Genomic DNA, 21,644 nt, shown 5'->3' on the forward strand with positions numbered 1-21,644 from the left:
AGAAAACTTTGACATCATTCTTCTTTTGAGAAAAAAAGGTACAAACTACTATTAGTAGATGAGCATTGAATCTCTTAAAGAGGTGTGGCAACACTTTCGCAAAGGAAGCCTAATGAAAGGGTCATCACTTAATTCAAATCTGGCAAGACCTAGATCAAAAGGACAAACAACTAGCAGGTGGAGTGAGGTGAATAGAAGTAGGATTATGAATTGAAGAAGATAATATGTTAGTATGGTAGTAATTCACAATTTGCAGAGACTCAAAAGCAAACACTATAATGGGAAACAAATATGTTGGCACCTGTGGGAGGTGATGATGAGCGCTTTGCCGCATTCCCGTGTCCTGGTAACTGCATCCCAGAGCAGGCGTCTGGCCACGGGGTCCATGCCTGTAGATGGCTCATCTAAGAAGATGACAGATGGGCCACCAATAAGGGCGATACCTGCACTCAGCTTGCGCTTGTTGCCCCCACTGAAGATGGAGAAAGAAAAGGGTTGGTTGAGATCTGCTTTTTCAACATGGAAAGAGGAGGCAGGGGGAGAGGATGAAGAGGGGCATGATAAGGAGGATCTGGATAATGAAGAGGAAGGGGAGGAGGTGGAGCAAACAGGAAACGGAAGAAACAAGCACAGCTCACCTGTACGTCCTCACCAGCTTGTTGGCATGAGGTTCAAGGAGCAGGCCCCGCAGCATATTCTCCACACAGCTTGCGATGTACCGTTCAGGAATCCCACGTAGACGGGCATACATGCTTAAAGTCTCCCGGCCCGTTAAGTGATCCAGCAATGCATCAAACTGTGGACAATACCCAATTCTCTGCTGGACCTACAGGAGAAAGCAAATTAAGGCTGAAGAAAAGGCTCATGTTTCATTAGATCTGAAATCAGATTAGGAATTTGTCAAAGGCAGTGAACAGCACTAAACATTTGACATTTCCTTGTACTGTTCAGGTGTGATGACTGAGAATGAGATTCAGGAAGATGTCAATCTTTTCCTTCGAAGTTGAAATGTTTGTATTGACAACAAAACTGGTGGTCTCTGATTTGGGAGAAAAAAGGTCTAATCCATTTTACTACACTTCGGCATATCATTTAATGCTGGGCCGATTACTTAATACTTGTGCTTCATTTCACTTAACTGACCAAAAATTATGAGTGCCTAGAAATTGTTGACCGAAACGTGTGAAAAGTAAAGCGTTTTAGCCAGAGCACCCCAGGGTGAATGCACATATATTAATAATTCATGTTTAGTGGTTTGATTGCTTGATTTTAATTGATAAGAGTTTGTCAAATGTCTAATAAATATAATTTTATTTTTAAGAGTGCTCTGTGTGTGTTTAAACCCTTCACCACTCACAACCTTGCGACTCTAAGCCTTGCTATTCAGTCACGCTACCTGTGAAGGCATCATGAAGCAAGACAAAGACAACAGATTCAAAGTTCAAACATAAACAATGTATTAACTCAAATGTCAAGATGGTAGAAGGCCTAACTTGTCCTATGCTAAGGTGGGATTTCCCTAACTGAACGAATCTAAGGAAAGTCTGAGTCAGAAAGTTCAACTTAAAGTCTGTGTCCAAAACCTATCCTTGCCCTCACAACTAAAGCTAAACAATTTGTTGGGATGTCAGTAATAAAAGAAAGTTCTGACTTCTTCCAGCTATTTGCTTCCTTTTCAGCTCCTCATCCTCAAGTTCAAGAAAGTTCCACAAAAGTCTCAAGATCACCTTTCTCAAGTTCAAAGCAATAGAGTTCCACACAATCCTCAGGGTTCCCTTCCCCAAGTTCAAGGCACCACAGTTCAAAAGAAAAAGGTCTTCAGGCTCTGTCCTCAAGACAGCATCTGCAATTCCTCAAGTCTCAGGATTCCCTTCCCCAACAATTCAACGTAGCAACTAATACTGCTTTCCTGTTTTCAAAGTTCAACACAACTCCAGGTCAACTTGACCTTCCTTCTGGATTGCATCGACAGTTCACTTACAGTGCTCCTTCTTGGTGTTTTTCACAATGTCTCTGGTTTTCACCATTTAGGGCTCCCTGGCCTAAGCACAGTTGGCAGACCACACGGTCCAACCATCACAGGTCACGGGAACCATGAACCCTAGGCTCTTCAGCCCACACAGGTTCTTCTGCCTTTGCCCTGTGACCCAATTCACATTCACGTAGCTTCTCTTTGTCAGCCTCTTGGCTTTATGTGCAGCTTCACACTCTCCTGGCTTCTCATGGTCAGCTTCTTGGGTTTGCCCTAATGTGTTGCACGTCTTATGCCAATCTTTAGTCTTGCCACATTGTCTCCATTCACATAGTTCACTTTGCAGTGGTCTTTATTGATTTCCCACCTTTCTGTCGCACTCTTTCACACTTGCGTCCTTTAACGTAGATGGTTTTCAAATGGGAACTTTCCCTTTTGACTTTCATCAGCTAACAACTTTGACCAAAAAGTTTCATTGAACTTGGCATTCAATGAGCATCATTTAGCTTTGCTTCAATTTTTGATTCAGTTCGGTATTCAATTTTCTTAATTTAACTGTGCTTCTAGTTTTCATTCAGTTTGGTATTCAAGTTTGCTTCATACAACACTTTGTTATTCACACGTAGCCTGTAGGAGCGGCTTCAAGTGCCATTCCCCTGCACTCACTGGTCCTAGGTGTTCCTCTCCGGCTGCTCCGCTGCTTCTTCTTTGCTTCGCAGGCTGGTTTCTGCGAGTCCCGCTCGCATTCCGGGTGCTTCAGACCACACACCGGCAGCTCTACTCCTCTTACACAGACAGCATCCTTTCTTATTTCTTCCTTTTCCAGCAGCTTCTGCTGCTTCTCCCGATCACAGAGGTTCCCACACCTGTGGCAGTCTAACGCCCACCTTGCTCTGGGGCTCCACAGGCCTTCTGGTGTTTCAACAGTCCTGTCTTCCTGTCACGCCCCCCCACGGCTGCCTCCTCGAGGAAATGGTCCCCTGCTGGTCTCTCCCACACTGGCCACCGTGTTGCTCCTTTGGTCTCCTTTTATACACCTGAAACCACTTTGCAGGTTGCAGGTGTAAGCTCCCAATTGGATTTGCCGGACCATAGTTAAAGGGACAAGCATGACTTTCACAGTACTTGCAGGCATCTTCTTCATCCCAGTACTGGTGAAAGGAGTTACTAGTGTTCATTACTCCTAGTCGCCTCTTCCTCGTCTCAGTACTGTCATTGGTGGATGTTGTACAATAGCCTATAAAGGCTGGGGGAGGGTTAGATTGGTCTTCAATAGGAAAAGGGGGATACCATGTCTCACATGTGGGCACCCCAATCTCAAAGGACTCTCCACCCAGGTGATCCTCCCTCGCTTCTCCATCCCCAGGGTCGGAATCCAAAAGTGATGGCCTTTCCATAGCCACCTGAGAAGAGGCTACAGGGGGAGTAGGAGTGAGGATACCCTCAGGTTTCTCACATACCCACATAGAGTTTGGCAATAGATTAGTGTTTGACCCCATTGATCAGAATAGGGTGCTCTCCAGTGTTCGAAGTGTACGAAAAGAAGTAGTGGAACTATGCACCCACTCCCCACAAACCCCATTACCAGGCCACCTCCCACACACAATACAAACCCCCAAACACATGCAACTGCTGTTTATGGGGACGTTCAGTGTAGTGCACTGAAAGTGCAAGTTTCACCTTCTTCCTATAGTTTTATTTTAAAATGAAACCATTCTGGAACGGTTTCTTTTTAAAATAAAAGCATTGAAAAAGTAAAACTTAATTATAAAAAGTAGAGGAGCACCACTCCCAACCGCTCCCGCCCACTTCGACCACTGGTGCTCTCTCAGAATCTGTCCATAAGGCTAATTCTGAAAATCCATCTCATCACTCAGTCACCCTGGGTGGGAAAGGTATGCCCATACTGGGGTACAAGCCTCCTGGACCTAGAGACCCAAGCTACACCTCACTGATGATGCCCAGACAGGCTGAAACATGCCTGAATTGCTTGTGGTCTTGTGCATAAGAGATGTGACTGTGCAGTTTGAGCTGGACTGCCCCTTTTGTGGTGGGACTATGCCTTATTTGTATAAGGCTTTTTCACTTTCTGTAATAGCTTGGTAGGCTGAAGAACAATGGTGTGGAGGGTTGCTTAGAGCTATGCCAGAGGTTGAGATTAATTCTGAACCTTCCAGCCACCACCTCCTTAGTATTGAATGGGGCAACAGCAAGTCAGAGATTTCCAAGCCAGACAAATTTCACCATGGAGGCAGCACTGCAGAGTTCAGATAAATGTCCCATGAATCAACAGGCTGATCAATTCAACTAGAATGACAGGAAGCTAAGGAATAATACCAGCATGTGATTCCGCCAGCACAGAACGATCAGAGAGCAAAGAAAGGAGATAGGCTCTGTCCAGTATGCCCATACCTTGATCCTCAGTAGCAGCACACCTTCAGCACCACTCTCACAGTTCTCAGCAATGCAGAGGGTCTCCCACTGATAATACATTTACTCAGGGTCTGGGCATAAGCCGACCCTCCAATACATTACATAGGCGTGCATAAAGGTTTCGGAAGCTAGTTAAATAGACTCAGGTAGAAATCTTACTGCTCAGTCACACTTACTGGATAGTGTTTGGCTAGACAGTAGTGTCTTTTCCCGTTCAAGAGGATGGCCTCTCAGAATCGGTTCCTAGGGCAGATTCTGAAAGTCTATCTCAACCACTGGGGGACATTTAAATACTGTGAACTAGCTGGTTTGTTTTTGGCTGTTATTCAGATGCTTTACCACAAGGAATGGCCATTTTTGGCGTTTTCAGCGCAAATTTCTTTGTTTTGACCGAACCATCACTACCTGATCCGAAAATCCAGTATAGTGGCATATTCCAGATTCTGTCATCCACGATCAGCAGGAATGCGGGTCTATGAGGTGTGTATTTATTTGTTTATTTTGTTTGTTTATTTATTATTTGTATTGTGCACCAGACCCAAGGGTAACCGGGCGCAGAGCATAAGGTAATTCAAAGCTTAGTTGCATGATAAGATTACAGGAATAAACAATTAGAGCATGCAAGGAAAGGAATAATCAATTACAGGAATAATCAATTAAAGCAAGCAAGGATAGGGGTAGAGAGTAAAAGGAGAACAGCAGTGGGTAAAATATACAAGAGCAGGAAAGTAAACAGGTAACATAAGTAGTATACGTAGCATAGGAGAAAAGCTATGCAGTTCGAAGCAAGGTATTTACAATCATTATTTACAGTCAAAATGCAGTCCAATGTATCCAATCATTCAAGGAACCCTTGAATGTCTGAACAGAAGGATACACACTTTAAAAAGCAGATAAGTTACAACATACTAAGACTTATTGACAGAAGTGCACAGTTGTCACTAACAGATCTAAGAGAGAACACAGCAAGGTACACAGCACACACAATATTACATCACTTTGGGTGACTGTGTACAATGTTTGTCTACAGCAGCTTGCAAAGAAGAAACAAGCACTCATTAGCAACTGTTAAGATGGATTTTTAGAATCAACCTTGGGTGTGCATTCTGAGAGGCCACTGTATTATTGTGAACAGGTAAGAAACTGATGCCTAGCCAAACCCAATCAAGCTAGAGTAGTAATGTAGTGAGACCTAGACCCAGGAGGAGTATGAGAGTGGTCTAGGGCTACAATGAGACACACACAGAGCACTTCAATAATTCCAGTTAGATAGAAGAGTACAGACATATACACCTTTTTGTTAGGCCTTTAAGACACTCTAAGCAATGTAAAATGCAGATTAATATTATAGCACACGCTATCATATACATATATACTTTCACCATTAGGGGAGGGGGTTCTACTAACAGAACACCAATACTTTACCTTTAGAAACAGTGTACAATAGTTAGCAAAGTTAGAAGCACCACTGTAAATAACTGTTTGTGGTGTGATGAATCGAGGGAACTTGTCACTTCTCCCCAACAGTGAGGCCCCCTGTGAGGTTAGGGAGGTGAGCCGGCTCCGCAAAACACCCTCCCTAGGGATCGAGGCAAGTTGGACCACTCCGGGAGAGACCCCCCCTCATTGGACAAGGACTCACGTTCCTGTGATGAGATCCCTGAACCGAGTCATATGCTGGCATGTATGGGACTATCTCAACTATTAAATACTTTCAATTATCAAGAGTTGGTGGAAAAGAAAGGTTAAGATATGCTGCCCCCAGGAGGAAAGAGCAAGCATTTCTTTAAGGGGGAATCATCAATCCACTGTGATAAATGGATTAAAAGAGGAGTACTTGTTAATGTCAGAGAGAGTGGAGAGAGTGAGATGAGAGGATCGCACACCAACCCAAGGGAGATCCTCTGGTAACATACCGCCAGCTGGTGGCGGAGCTGCAGGCGAATGTGGAGCCTGTGAATTCCCAAACTGCTAGAGGCCAGTGTCGAAAACACTGCTGGTTCAGATTGAGAAGGAGATGAGAAGCAAAATGGACCGGGATTGGATAATCGGTGATGGTGTGGCAACACATTTGAAGTGGTGGGCATATGGCCCGTATAATGAAGCCAAAGCTGCTCCAGGGAAGCTGCAACCAGCGACCTGGCTCCCGTACGAGGCACGGCAAAGTCGAGAGAAAGAACAAGTACAGTCAGGCAAAGACGCCAGTGCGGACATGAACAAGGAACAGAGATCGCCATATGCTACGAGACCCCCCCAGAGTCCCGAAAAGGGTCCCTAACAATAAGGAAGGTAACAGGGGTCCTGGGAGGAACGGGAAACCAAGAGGGAATCATTAAATGACCTGAGAAACTCATCACAGTAGAAAAGACAAATGTTTGGAAATAAACTGGACAGAGTGAAATTTCCTTAATGACAGAAAGAGAATAATCATCAACCCTGGGAGGGAAACTAAGAGAATTGGAATGCCATTAGGATATCATCCCAATAGACAAGAGAAAGGCTTAGAAGCAGACTTGTGAACTGGAACTGTCTAAATGATGGAGGGAGGATAATACATCCCAGAGAGAGAGATATATAGAACAAAAACCACAATAACCTGGAAAGAGTGGAAAGTTACCCATGAGTCAGAAGCAAAAGATTGATTCCTCACAGAGACAGAAATTAAGGAACTAAAAACCTGAGAAACCTTTTTTGATAAAGGATTTACAAGAGAGGACAGATGAGAGAAAGTTACATTATAGACACCAAAGAGACATGAATCACACAGGGATAAGAATTCGCCCCAATCAAGGAAAGTTATTTCTCAAAGAGAAAGAGGAAGCTACAGTCAGAATTACGGATCTTAAAAAAACGAGTCATAAAAGACTATTTGAAGATCAGATATTAAACAGAAGTTTAAAGACTAAGGTGATCGGTGCCCAAAGCACCCATCAGGAGAAGGGAGTCATTTTCATGATCTTATTTTGTTTAACTTAGTGGTAGGATCAGATAGTATACGTTTTTGGATGGTGGACAGAGTCTTATTTTTTAGACACTGCAAGACGACTGACTAGCATCTTAGGTATTTATAAAGGCAGGAACACCCCATAATGATAGGGATAGTTAGGCCTTCAAATTATTATTTAATAAAAATCTGCAAAGACGTCCTCAGAGAGTCTGCGTCCTCCTAATCCTCTACAGTGGTAAAGCAAGTAGGAATCCGAAAACAATAAGTAATGAAACCAGTAAAGATAGGCAGGTAACAATAAGAAGAACAGGTCATACAAGGATAAGGTTGCTAGTACTTAATAAGCCCAGCCCTGATGAGAATAAAGCCTACTGCCCAAAGGTCACCAGTTCCACAAGTCTCACTGTTCAGGTGGATTTACTATTGGATTTTAACAACAGGTACCACAGGCTTCAGGTAAGTATTCTAAAGGGTAGGTAAAGTTGAAATAGGTTTCTCCCCCACTCCCACAGGGTATCTTTGACCAGACCTTCACTGATCTTAGTCAGGCAAGGGAGAGATAAGGTGATTACATTGTGCTAATACATCCCTATGGCAGGTTGGGGGCAAGGATTCCAACATACCCCTTTTGCTCCGATTTCTTCAGCAAGCACTTCAGGGGTTCTTGAATCCAAAGGGCCACCTTACGTGTGTGCTGTGTTCAGTCGAGGGAGATCAAGCTGCCGCGGGTGCAGAGGTCACTTTTGGCATTGGGATCTGATCCTGCAGAGCGTTTCTTTGGTCAGAAAGGCTGAAACTGCAGGAGCAGGCATCTTGTTACACAAGCAGAAGATCAACAAAGTTCCAAGGATGCAAGCAAAGCAGCAACAGCATCAGCTAGGGGAAGGGGAATGGTGGGTCAGTCTAGTGGCCGGTCCAAGGACACTTCTGTCCAGGGTTCAGGACAGGTTGTTCCCACCAGATTGAAGCACACACAAGGGCCTTCTGGAGGTAAGAAGAGAGGAGCAGGGGTTCACTGGAGCTTGGCGGGAGGAAATGCTTGTCAGCTGCAACAGTCGTCCTCGGTTTTTCAGTGGGCTGCACTTCTCCATAGGGGTGTTGGCTCTAATGATAATCTGTTGAAGGGCTGCAGGAGTCCTCCTTTTATCCAGGATGTGGACTAACAAACCAGCCTTGGGTATCTATTCATCATGGACAGCCACTGGACAAACATTCTGCCCAGCAACAGACACACTGTGGCTCTGATGTGGACTGCGTCCAGACAGTCCCAGAATCCACATCTGGCCACAGATAGTCTGCCACTTTGCCCGGGAAAGCAAAGACTTTGCAAAGGAATGGGCTTTCCATATATGGAAATTCAGAACCCAAGAGGGCACGAGGAAGGTCAAAGTACAAAATGGCCAAAAGCAGGCGAATATCCTGTGGCACAACCTTTTTATAGTTTCTGTATTCTTTATGGCATTATGAGGCAAAATGCAAACGTGTATGAGTAAAAAAAGTAAAATCCACAGTATAGAAATATCTGCTGTAACCAGCTCATCCTGGATAAATTGTAACCACAAACTTACAAAAGAAAAAGGTTATAAGGATTCTAACCTCACTACACTTCACTTTAAGGTGATGTGTGCAGCAGTAAAAACACAAGAAATCTACTAAGAGAGACACTCTCGCAGTATAGATAGACTTTGTGTCTGATTAGTCTCCCCATAAAGGTGATCAAAAATCAAGGGAAGTAAAGTTGAGGGGTTACCTATCCCTAAAATGTCAGGCCAGGAAGCAGATGAAGAAAAAGGATAGGGTGCCTATTGGAGAAAAGCAGCCAAAAAGATATTTCTTAACACTAACCTTTGAACAGGAACACCCCAAAAAGAGAGGCAAGGAACGTCACATACTTGATACTGTTCTCTGGCTAATATTCTAGAGGGACATTGAAGTCAGAAACCCTCAATAGACTGAGGTAAGTTACATAACACAAAAACAATTACCCACTGTTAAGTACCTAGCACAAACCATTTACACATAAGTAAAAGAACTGGCTTTTGCATTCCAGGATACCACATCTGATGTAAGAAATGTAAAACAAACTAGAACCTACTTTAAAATGAGTGTATAGTTTGTCGCAATTTACAGAACCCAACAGTGAGTTTAGGTAGTCTCCTAAAGTACCTGTAGGCAGTTCTGGGTCTTTGTAAATACCCTCACCTGGCCAGGGGCATCCTGTGAGGTTCTTGGAGCAAGAACCAAAACCATCATTAAACCCAATGACTGAACTCACCATTGCACTCTAGTACTGTGGGCCATTTCTTCAAGACCCTCTCGCCTTTCCCACGTCTTTGGGGTCTTTGTGTCTCTAATTCATCCCAAAATAGGTAGTTCAGAGTACTCAGTGCCATGCATCCCAAAACTGATCAGCAATCATGTTAGGGAGATTTTTGCACAGCCTTCTGGGGAAGGTTATGTTACCATCTAACCTAATTGTAGAACAGGGTGCCACCCAACAGGAAAGACTAGACTCTCCAACGGTAAGCGTAGCAGAGCAGTCAGGCTTAACTTATAGTATAGGATAGAAGGGATGTACAATTATTCCAAAAAGACACCACAAAAGAATATGCTACAATGCTATACTAAAATATATATACCTTATTTATGAGGCCACACAAAATATTGATGATAGGAAAGATAAGTACTCAGGTTACAAAACACCTAAAAGAGCGTAGTGTAGATTAAAAACACTAAATGACACCTAGAAAATGACAGAAAGTCTATTAAAAATCCAGGGCTTGCTGAAGAACTCCAGGGGCACAAGGGAGGAAAATAGCACAGTCCAGATAAGCCACTTCCAGTGTCACTTACAGGAGTTCTAAAGTTGAACAAAGTGTCCCATAGAGAATAACAGATCAAAGGCTGATCTGCGGTTATTATGAACATCCAGACAAGTCCCAGTGGCTACCCACACGTACCCAGAAGAAAGAAGTTGACCATAGGGGACACCAATGGAAACCCAGAAAAAGAGATCTAGTGGGTGATGGGTGTTTCGAAACCCAGTAGCCCCCAGGAGAAGAGAAATAAAGCAGAATTCAGTCTCCCAATATTAACCAATGGGGAAATGTGGTTAAAGGGGACCTGCTGTACCTGACGGCCATAGACCATAGGGATCACTGGGGGTGACTATCTTGAATAACCTGCCAACTCAGGGCCACAGGTTTCTTCCATTAAGTCCATTCTGAGAAGGAAAAACAACACAGTAAAGGCAAAATGAAGGATCCGATCATTCATGGACTTGAACCATAAACCAACAACGACCCAGAGAGCCCACATGATGAAGCATTCTTCACAAGAGTGGGACCTGCCATCCAAAGGTGAAATCTAAGACGGGGATGGCTTTGGGAGAACAGGGGAACCTGCACAAAGCAGACACGGGCAGCTTAGCATGCAAACGTTGATGGCACACTGAATAATAACAGCAGTACAATGGTTGTGTTGACCCAGAGAATCAGATTTTGTGGAGTGTTGGAGTTCCAACACCCTTCCAGGTAGAAGCACTTTCCAAAGCCAAGTTGGAAGACCCTGGCATTAAACTCTGGTCAAATGGCTCAGACAAAGGTCCCATATGGAAAGCCTGGCTCAAGCAGATGTGGAGGAGGACCAGCAGTGAAACAATGAAGATTCAGAGAGGGTGCGCAGCACTCCAAAATGCAAAACGGAGCACAAGACAGACACACCAGTCCCACCAGTATGGCCACACTGGGACGTAAAATTTGATAAATAGTTTTCAGCACCAAAATCATCCAGTACATAAGTAGACCTGCTCAATTTAAAAACATCTGGCAAAACTGAATGTAGCAGCAAGGCTTCCATTTCTTGTACTTTCAATCACAAGCGCTGGCTCCTGCCAGACTACCAATCCCATTAGTAGAGTTCTAACAAAGGTTTTGGCAACCAGTTAATAAGATTGGCCCCAAAAACCCAGGAAGTGCTGTGCCCTGCCCAGGTCCAGGAACTGGCCTTGGGTCAAAAACATCATGGACTCTGACATATTGGGCTTGCAAAACATTGTGGGCAGAACTGTCGTTTTAGGCTTGCCTGAACAATGGAAGCTCCCAAAATACAATGGGCAAAAGTAGGACTTAGTCCGTTAGCTGTTCGATGGGAGGTGGGAGGCTCCTCACTCTCCTCTTCGTATATATCTGGTTAGTGTAGTCATGATTTTAGCTACTGTATTTACTAACTGATGTTCTCGCATGCCCTAGTCCTGATTATAGTAACTTTAGTATCTTAATCAGGAGAGTTGCCAAGAGAATGGAATAGTGGCATTGGTGTCTACCGTTATACGCCGTTTCCGCATGGTTGCTAGTACAGACGTGTACACGTGAGCTAGCATAAACTGAACCCTTAAGAACCGGGCTTTTTGACTTAGAGCCCGGGTCCCCTTAACTTCTTTTTATTACTGTGGTAATTGTGTCTAGCGTGATGGTAGCTAAATACTGCTATCAGCGACCCCTTCTCTGTCAATCCTGCTCCGTCACCCAACCCTCCTGGCTTTAGAATAGGGTGGGGTGCGTCCGAGCCGCGTAACTGGGCAGTTCTGATTAAGTGTGTGAATTGAAATAGCTGAAGAAAAAATGCTCCTTGCTTATTTAGTCCTATTCAATAAGATGGAACTGCATTCTGAATTTGGAGACATGAAAAAAAGAGAAACAGTGAACAAACAAAGCTCTTTAGGGCTAAGTAAGATTCCGGAGCGGAATGTCCGTAATACTAAAAATTGTGCTAGGAAAACAAGAAGCCGGCTATGCCTGGTATCCAACATAAATTTAGCAAAAATGACGAGCTTTTTCACAAATATAGAACGTAAACAAGCTGTTACTAGCACAAAGGAACCTGTGAATGCAGCAGATGATTGTAACAGACATTTGTGCTAATCTCCCATGTATAGGTACAAAATTGATATCCCAAGTATTTCAGTTACCCGATAAAATAGCTGATTGCTCTGAGGAAGGTATATCACCTGCACATATTACAGAGGCACCAATTAAGAATAAAAGTATTTTATTGATCCAGGAAACTGAAACAGAGGGTAGTAAAATACTAAAGAAAGAGCCTCCAACAAGTGTGTGCACACGGTGGAGAGAAGGTGAAAATGGGAGTTGAGAATCCAGCCTGGAAAGTGCCCTCACTAAGTGAAATAGCAAATACAAATTTACAAAATATTAGCTCCCACCAGCCAACCCCTAAAACCAATTTAAGGTGATATAATCACCCTGGGGTATAAATAGAGTACCTAAGTAGTACCCCAGGACCGGTGAGCCTTATGTACGACCCAGGACCTTGAACTCTTAATGAGTAAAAAGGGTATGTATCAGGTTGCCTCAGAAGAAGTCTCTCTGACCACCAAAATATATTATAAAAATTAATAAAATCGGGGATGTTTCTAATTTATCAGACTACATCTTAGCCAACTTGTACTTTAAATGCATCTCCTGAACCCTAAGATCCTCTTTTTCAAGATCAAATATGACTTCAGCAACATCAGTGTTAATAGTAGTACCAGTAGGATAAGGTTCATCATCAGCAGCACTATCACTTAAACCATAATAAGTAGGAGAAACACTTATAGCCTACTACCACTGGTACCTTCACCAACATTAGTTCCACTAGAGATAGGCAAAGCAACTTTCCTAAATAGCTTGTGCTCCATGATTCTCTGCACCAACTCTGCTATAGTACCAGAAGTAAACCTTTCCCAGAAAACAATTTCTTGAGAATCTACGCTGTGGGATGGACAAGCTTTCACTAGTGTATGTTTCAAATTAATAGCAGTAGTAGTAATTTACAGGCTTAAGACTTTTTTTTTTAAACTTTATTTACAAAACTTCAAAACACATACATTAGAATACACTCCATAAGACATGTGAACTTTCCGAAACCACCAAAACATTTTATAACATAGCTATGTACAATGAAATACAATAACATACATATCCTTTAATCTAATTCACAACACCCCCAGTCACCACCCCCAACCCCTATTTACACAAGCACAACACCCAGTCTAGTATAGCTGTAAAAATGTACCCCAGATTTTTTTAAACAAACCCAATTTCCCTTCCCTCCTGTAAAGTGTCCTCTCCATAGCCGCTTAGTCTTGCATTTCAGTTAACCATGAATCAATATTCAGTGTCAATACCGACTTCCAGTTTCGCAAAACAATTTTCTTACCAATCATTGCTCCTCGGAACAACCACTTCTTCTGATTCTGAGTGGGATCCTCTAGAGATTCATCATCCCTCAATACCATTGTTCTAAAATCCAAAGCAGGCACCCCTCAATCACCTCATCACACACCTGACCAACCTCACCCCAAAACAACCTCACCAACCAACAGTCCCACAGCATGTGCTCCAATGTACCTGCTACATGAATACACCTCCAACAATCCGAGCTCTCCGACATCCCCCTATGCACCATTCTCTCCGGAGTCCAAAAAATCTGATTAAGAATCTTGATTTGTCTCGACCTCTCCGTAAGTCCTACAGAACACAACTTAACATTTTCACACATCCGTTGAGGCCCAAAGACTTTTAGAGCTACATGTTCTGCACAACAAGCATTAGAAGATCACTCCAGTGAGCATTCACTAAGTACCAATCACCTTATCCCACCGCTGAGCACCAACTGGTAAGATGGATTTTCAATATCACCCCTGTGGACAGATTCAGAGACGCCACCAGTTATAGTGAACTGGGAAAGACACTAATCTCTAGCCAAACTCTGTCAAGGTAATGTGACCGAGCAGTAAGGCTTAGACACAAAGCACTCTTTTGAACATAAGTTAGGTAGAATGTTTAGAAATATATTTTTTTGTCTTGAACAACTCATATTAATTAAAAAGTCACAGGGAAGTAAATCACTAAACTACACTACCAATATGCAAAAACATTCCCTTATAGTGCACTCTGGCTACAGAACACCAACACTTTACCTTTGAACACAGCAAACTCAGCAACAGAACACTGTATATCTGTGTCTAACTGGGTCACATTACACCCAATTTGTGTACAATCCTAGAGTAGTTGAGGCCCATGAAAGCTGTGAAATCATGGCAAGTCAGCTTTGAAATAGTATGTTGCACAGATATTTAGGTTTAATTGTCTTATTACCTCTTTCCTGTTCCCCCTTGCCTCCTGCTCGCCGCATACAGCCTGAATCATAATTAGTGGTGGGTAAGGTTCATTGTTTAGACCCTTTGTTCAAAGTCTTAGGAACCTCTGAAAGTGAGGTAAACCGGATGCAGTGAGTCAAAACACTGACACTTTTTTGGAGGGGCAAGAGGATTGGGGGGCTGTAGTTGCCTGCCTTTGGCAAACACGTCTCTAGCTTCCTTTTAGCTCCTTATGTTTGTTTGTTTGTTTCTTTATTTATTTATTTGAATTGCGCACCAGACCCTGGGGTATCAGGGCGCATTGGAAACAAGAAATCTTACAGCTTGGTTACACATCAACAAAAAATACAATAAGCAAGTGCAGGTACATAAAGCATAAGAGAATTGCAGGTAGATACATATAACGGGGTCTTTTACAAACATTCAACCAGGGCTATAAGAGTTAGGGTAGCATTCGATGCAACGTTCTGAGATTATATACAGTGCGGGGGGAAGTGGGGCACTAACATTATTGGTCATTGGCCTTCAGCCAATTGATGAGATTCTGCTTGAAGTTGGAGTATGCTTGATACAAACGCAAAGGGGGGCAGGAAAGCTACAGCATCCGACCTTGGAAAGTTTGAATCTTGGGATTAAGAAGCAATTTTTATTGGCTGTTCTGGTTGCAGCTTTCTTGGAGAATCTCTCAATGAGGTAGCTGGCTGAGGCCTTGTTCAGGCATTTGTGAATTAGTGAGGCCAATTTTAGCCGTATTTTGTCATGTGTAGATAGCCAATTGTTTTGTCTTCTCGTCTCCGAGATGTGCTCTCTCCATGCTATACCAAGGGCTGCTCTCAAGGTATTGTTCTGGAGGGTTTGGATTCTCTTTATAATGTGCTTACTGGCCCCGATATAAAGAGAGTTGCAATAATCTCATTTTGACAATATTAGAGCTCTAGCCGGATGATGCAGCTATTCTTCGAGAGGAGTGGTGTGCCTACTCTTAATAATTTACAGGTATATGCCGTGGCTGATGCCATAGAGTTAATTTGTTTGGTGAATTAAAGGGTGGAGTCGAGGTAAAAACCTACAGTTTAGCGACTTTAATAGTGTTGTTGTCGATGTTGAAGGTAGTATATTTATGGCCTTGTTTTTTTAGACTTGTAGTAGTGCCCAGAATGAGGATCTCAGTTTTGTCATCATTCAGGCATAGACCATGTGCAGCCATCCATGGCTGGATGATGAGCTATACCCTATTCACCAAGGCCAAATCCTCGTCATAATCCCCAGGAAGTGGACAGAGAATCTGGGTATCATCTGCATAGTGCGTATAGGTGATACCAAGATGGTCCAGATCGTCGAAGAGGGGCTTAGTGAATATGGTATATAGCGTGGGTTAGATACAAGATCCCTGGGGTACGCCACAGGTGGTGGGAATAGGGTCAGCAGCTGTAGATGGTGAGAAAACTCTCATAGTTCTGGTACTTAGGAATGATTGTATCCAGACTATGGCATCTTTTGAGAAATGCGTAGCTGTGTCCAGATAGCTGCATAAAACCTTGTGGTCCACAAGGTCAAATGCAGCTGAAAGATCAAGGAGCAGGAGTAGGGGCTGGTTTCCCCATATCCCTGACCTCATCAATTTGAGCCTTCAAGTCAATCAGGGCGGTTTCCATGCCATGTTGTGGTCGGAAAGCTGACTGGCGTGCTTCTAGAAGTTGGTTAGTTTCCAGATACTTAGTTCCTTTCCATGACGTTGAATTGAGTGTGGGATATAGTAATGGATTGGTGTGTTTTTAGATGTGAGTGCTTGTAATCCTCAAAAATGCCTGTCTGTATGCTTCTAATAAACTGCCCAATCCATTTTTCGACAAACCAGTGTTAAAATCCCCACAATTGGAGGTAAGAAATTAACTTTTGCAAGTTATGCCTGCCCCTATGTCTATGGTACCCATTGAATCCCCAGCCCCTGGTAGGAGTAGAAGCCGACTATCTGAATCTTAGCTCAAAGTGCCCGGAAGAGACGACGACTTCAGGGCAAGATGCTTCAATCACCCAATACTGTTGATGATGAAGCAGGTCCAGATTCAATTCAGTGTCCTATCACTACTCATATTGAGCCAGGGAAGAAGGCAATAACTATTCAGTCGGATCATCTATGTGTTTGCAGGGAAGCGTCATCAGGAAATAGAACTGGCAATTCTGTGGACTTGGTACCTGCCTTCTTTTCAGCAAAGCAGTCTCCGACTAAAGTAATGGAGGACATTATTTCTGAAGATGTGGGGCAGTCCTCATTAGTCAAGGAAGGGGTGGATGATGAACCACTTAATGCAGGCCAATGTCAGCATATTAAGGAACTTATCATAAATTACCTCAATGCATAAACCAAAGGTAGCTGAATTTAGTTCCTGGGCTGAGTCATTGGACACTAGGTTCCCTCTGGTACACATCTTAAATGTGGATAAGTCCTGTCAAACCGACCAGATCTTTATAAAGGTTAACCAGCATTGTCAAATAAATGCAGATGAAATTGCTGATACTGAAATACCAAGTAGGGAAACTACAGATACAGGGAATAAAGCATGCAGATCAAGCTAGTCCTAGCCTTAGAACTTTGGCAGAAGTCTGCCGGGGTGTGTCTTCCTCTCCTGTAAAGACTTTTGGATCTGGAGCGAGGTCCAATATTACATTGGATTCTCTATCATTAAAGGACATTCGTATAAGAAAATCACATATGCCAAAGATTGTCGATCCGACCCTAAGGTGGTTTATTATGGACCCTCAGAATATTTTACTCATCAACGTTGAGAAGTCCAAGGACCAGAAATTAAGGGAATTGGTTAAAAACTAAATTTTTCCTGGTTACATCGAAGAGTGGGCCAAAGTTGCATTAGAATTTAGGACCCGAGAGTCCTTCGCAGGGTGCATGTTAATATGAGCAAATTAAAAAATCTGAGGACTGTGTCATCTCTCACCAAGTTAAGAATTATATTGGATCAATTCTTATGTTCCTTGTAGGAATTATTGACCCTGGATTCTTTTTTTTCTCATTAAGTTATTGATTGGTTATACGTTTCATTGTATGTAGTATGTTTGTCAGCGCACTGAGGCCTATGGGTGCTTATAAAAACTAAAGTAAAATCCGAATAAATGCAGGAGGAATTAATTTCAACTGCAGTCTTATCACACGTGACCCATAATTGAAGAACAGTGTCTATACATTAGCAACGACACAGATAGGACACCTGCCTCTCTCCTCACACATATTCCCAGACACGAGACGCAGCACAAGGCTAGCTACAAATAAATGACTCTGGGTCATTGCCTAGTAATAAGGGATGGTATCTTCATTAATTGAAAGGAAAGCAGTCCATGGACCTCTCTCGCCCTACTCCTGTCTGGCTCATGTCCTGATGACTGTTGCCCAAGGTTGGTCAGTACAAAGCCAACCAATCAAAACACCCAATGCTAGGTCGCCCAGTATGAATTAGGCCAACCAATAGACTATTGTAGAGATTATGTTTTTATTGTTATCAATTTAAAGGTGGACTCAGGAGTAACCATCAGATTGTTGCTACCCAATCAGAAGTTTAACCCTTAAAGAACGTATATGTAGTCAATCCCCTTAACCAATCCCCTAGGGTTTTGGTATTGTGTGACCCTAATTATGACGAAAGATAGACTTAAAAGCTGTCGTTTTTCATAAGCATGTTTAGAGATTTGATATGTGCATGCTTGTATGCTGTCCCTGCTTTATTTTGATTTCAATAAAGCTGGGTTTGCCTTACACTTTGTCTATTTCCGTTACTGTGTTTGGCTTCTTCTAACACCAGAACCTCTGTGTAATTTTGCGGACTTCCCAGGCCGTCTTTACAGATGTAGCAGAGGGGATGGTTCGTTAGAGTACTCTGATTGTGGAGGACTCCCCACCGTGCTTTATCCGAAGACTACGGAGGTGACCGGTGGAAAGTAGAGTATCACGCATAACAGTGAAGAGGTTGACAGGAGCTCCCTGGGAGAAAATGCCTTCCCGGTCCCCATAGGACACCTCATAGGGCACAGGGCAGCTGGCTGTTAGGGGAGACTCGATACCCAAGGCCTTCAATGGATCCACGGATTGATAAGTATGACATAGGCCAGGCAAAACGGGGTCAAGGGATTGTTTTGTACATTGTGGAAATGTGATGAAGTGTAAGGATTGAAGCAGAAAAGATTTTTTTGGGAAGGCCCAGGAGAGATCATGTGGTACACCTCATTACAGGGTAATAATAAAAAGAAGGATAACCTCACCAGGAGTTGAGAAGAAGGCCGTAGCGTATTTATTTGTGTAATAGTTGCTGGCACCAGCCTCATGTTGTAAAACAGTTTAGGTTTTGTGTATATTGTGGAGGACGTGAGGTTGTGGTGTGGACCGAAGAGCGTGGTGCGGTGTCCGTGGAGCAAGACTAGTGCCGCGAGTTACAGGCATGACTGACAGAAACAGAGGAGAAGCTTCAGAGAGAAAGAGGAAGGCAGGGCAATAGGGATGAGACTGTGATCGCGCTGAATGAATGAGTAGGAGGACAAATAATGCTCAAACTAGATAGAATGGTCATGGACGACTTTAAAGACAGGGAAAGTGAAGTTAGAGAAAGATAGGAGAAAGAAGAAGAGAAAAAGGAACAGGGGCACAGAGAAGAGCGGAGAAGAGGAGAGAAAAAGGAAGGAGGAATGAAGAGAAACAAGAAAGAAAAGAAGAGGCAGAAAGAGAGGGAGAAGAGACAAAAAGTAGAAAGACAGAAAGAGACAAAGAAATGCAGATAGGGAAAGAGAAAAGCAAAAGGAGGAAGAGAGTGACAGAGCAAGGCAGCAAGAGTTAGAAAAAAGTCGAGAGGCGTAGAAAAGAAGTTGATGATATTATCAGGGGACCTACGCTCCAATATAGAGAGAGAGAGAGAGAGACTGGAGACAAGAGGAGAGAGAGAGAGAGACTGGAGACAAGAGGAGAGAGAGAGAGAGACTGGAGACAAGAGGAGAGAGAGCGAGAGAGAGAGACTGGAGACGAGGAGAGAGAGAGAGAGAGAGAGAGAGAGAGAGAGAGAGAGAGAGAGAGAGAGAGAGAGAGAGAGAGAGAGAGAGAGAGAGAGAGAGAGAGAGAGAGAGAGAGAGGGGCCGTAAGGCAGTGGGTGAGATTATTGCATACAAAGAAAGGTTGGCAATCTTTACAGGAGCAGAAGGGATGGTACCAGCAGCATGATGGGGGTAGGAAAGGGTCTATGAAAGATGAACATATTGGAGAAAGTGATGAGTGGAAACCTCTTGGAAGACTAGACTTTGAAGACGGAGAAGATGATGAAGGGGATAACAGTGACAACACTATGTTTGAATATCAAGAGAGGGAGGAAAGCAGAGAGGAGGAGGCTGCACAAGCCGCTTCTACAATCATGGGGATAGGTTAAGAGATAGCATGGTTAGATATGGATGAACCAGCGAGGAGGCCAGAGACTATTGAATATTCCAGGTGCCCAAAGTCTCGATCAAATAGTTATAAGAGAAAACTCTGTATGTGAACTGATAAAGGGATCTACCAGGATGAAAGAGGATTAGTAAGACAGACGCAGTGACAAAGGTGAAGGGTGTGGCTGCACTCGGACAGGGCACTGGGTTGACACAGTTCCTTTTATGAGAGAAAGGGGAGGACTGCCGCAATATATTCCGTGGCCACAAATGGACACAAATAATTTGGTTTGTTAATTGCCAACACTGACATCATCGGCGGAAAAATGGATTTATGAGTTAGAGAGAATGACAACTGCGATGACTGAAGCAGTAGGTGACATAAAAAGCTTGCTTGCTGCCATATTAGGAGAGCTATCAGATGACATTAGGATGTGGCAGGCTATCCTGAAGTGATGGCACAAAACACTGACCATGACAGAAGACCCTTTAATGAGTGTCGAGCTAGTGCATGGAGGGCACTTATGGTTAAGTACCCAGACTTGTCAGGCATGAGTGCTATTATGACTTGTAAAATGAGAGTAGACAAAGATCCGATGATGCATATTCCGGAAAAATGGAGGGTAGAAACGAGAGAACTGTGGGACAAAAACATGACTATCTTTTATAACATCTTATGCCAGGGGCTTCCCGAGGAATTGCAAAGAAAATTGAAAAAGATTGTGAGAATGAAAGCGAAGCCATGGGCAGAAATTCAACTGACGATAGTTCACAATTGTCAATTAAAACAAGAGAAAGACAGAAAGAAAATGGAGGCCAAGAAGATTGAGGAAGCAAGATTAGTTCAGAAAAAGCTGTCAAAATTATCAGTGGAAGGAGCAGTAGAGGGGACGGCTTTAACGCACAACAGGTACAGCCAGCAGCAAATGGAAATTTCACAGGAAAGGGAGTTAGAATTATTTTCCACAGGGGCGAGGGTTCACACCCAGAGGTAGAGGGTTCGGATTTCAGGCCCAACAACGAGGAAGGTTTAATGGGGGGCAACATAGATTTGGAGGACAGTCACAGGAATGTTGTATATGTGGGAAGATGGGACATATTTCATGGCACTGTAGAGTAGGGGAGGGATGCAACAGAATTGGCAAGGAGAGAGGGGGACAGCCTACTCCCCCAACGAATTGCGCAGAGCCACCTGAATATTATGCCCAAGATCACATGCAGTATCAGGTACAAGCGTCTGCAATACAACAGACACAACAGGGGATCCCACCCAAACACAGAAAGTGTCAATATAGACACAGATACTAGCACAGAATGCAGTGACACCATGGAATGCAAACATATTACCCCACGCACCCACACCTAGAATAGGGACTGTGGCAGTAGTGGGTGGGAATCCTTTTACAGGTACAGGACTGGCTATATACCCACAATAGGACAGTCTACAGAAAGATGATGTTTCCCATCCTATCAGTTACACCCTACCCACAAGAGGAACAGAGTCGGGGTAACCATAGATGACAAAACATTTTCCTTTCTAGTAGATATAAGGGCGACTCGATCTTGTGTTAGAGAAGGGAAATTCCCAATGTCAGGCACTGCCATGAACGCACAAGGATTTTCTGCGGCGACATGACATATCCATGCCAATATTGTATTCCCGCAAGACACCAGTTAACATATTGGGGAGAAACCTAATGAGCAGATTAAACATG

The 21,644-nt window shown here is 43.4% G+C and overlaps 1 protein-coding gene across 6 annotated transcripts in view; it reads right to left on the reverse strand.

The window, feature by feature from the left end:
• The window catches only part of ABCA3 (ATP binding cassette subfamily A member 3), a 1,774,001-nt gene that overhangs the window by 80,537 nt on the left and 1,671,820 nt on the right, over window positions 1-21,644 (reverse strand). For all 6 annotated transcript variants that reach the window (XM_069646922.1, XM_069646923.1, XM_069646920.1 and 3 more), the window contains 2 exons: window positions 639-826; window positions 302-472 (listed from right to left, as the gene is read on the reverse strand). In XM_069646922.1, coding sequence (XP_069503023.1) covers window positions 302-472; window positions 639-826 — 359 coding nt within the window. The remainder of the gene's footprint in view (window positions 1-301; window positions 473-638; window positions 827-21,644) is intronic.

The sequence above is a fragment of the Ambystoma mexicanum genome, chromosome 2q (assembly GCF_040938575.1).
Source record: "Ambystoma mexicanum isolate Mex_15411 chromosome 2q, UKY_AmexF1_1, whole genome shotgun sequence".
NCBI lineage: Eukaryota > Metazoa > Chordata > Amphibia > Caudata > Ambystomatidae > Ambystoma > Ambystoma mexicanum.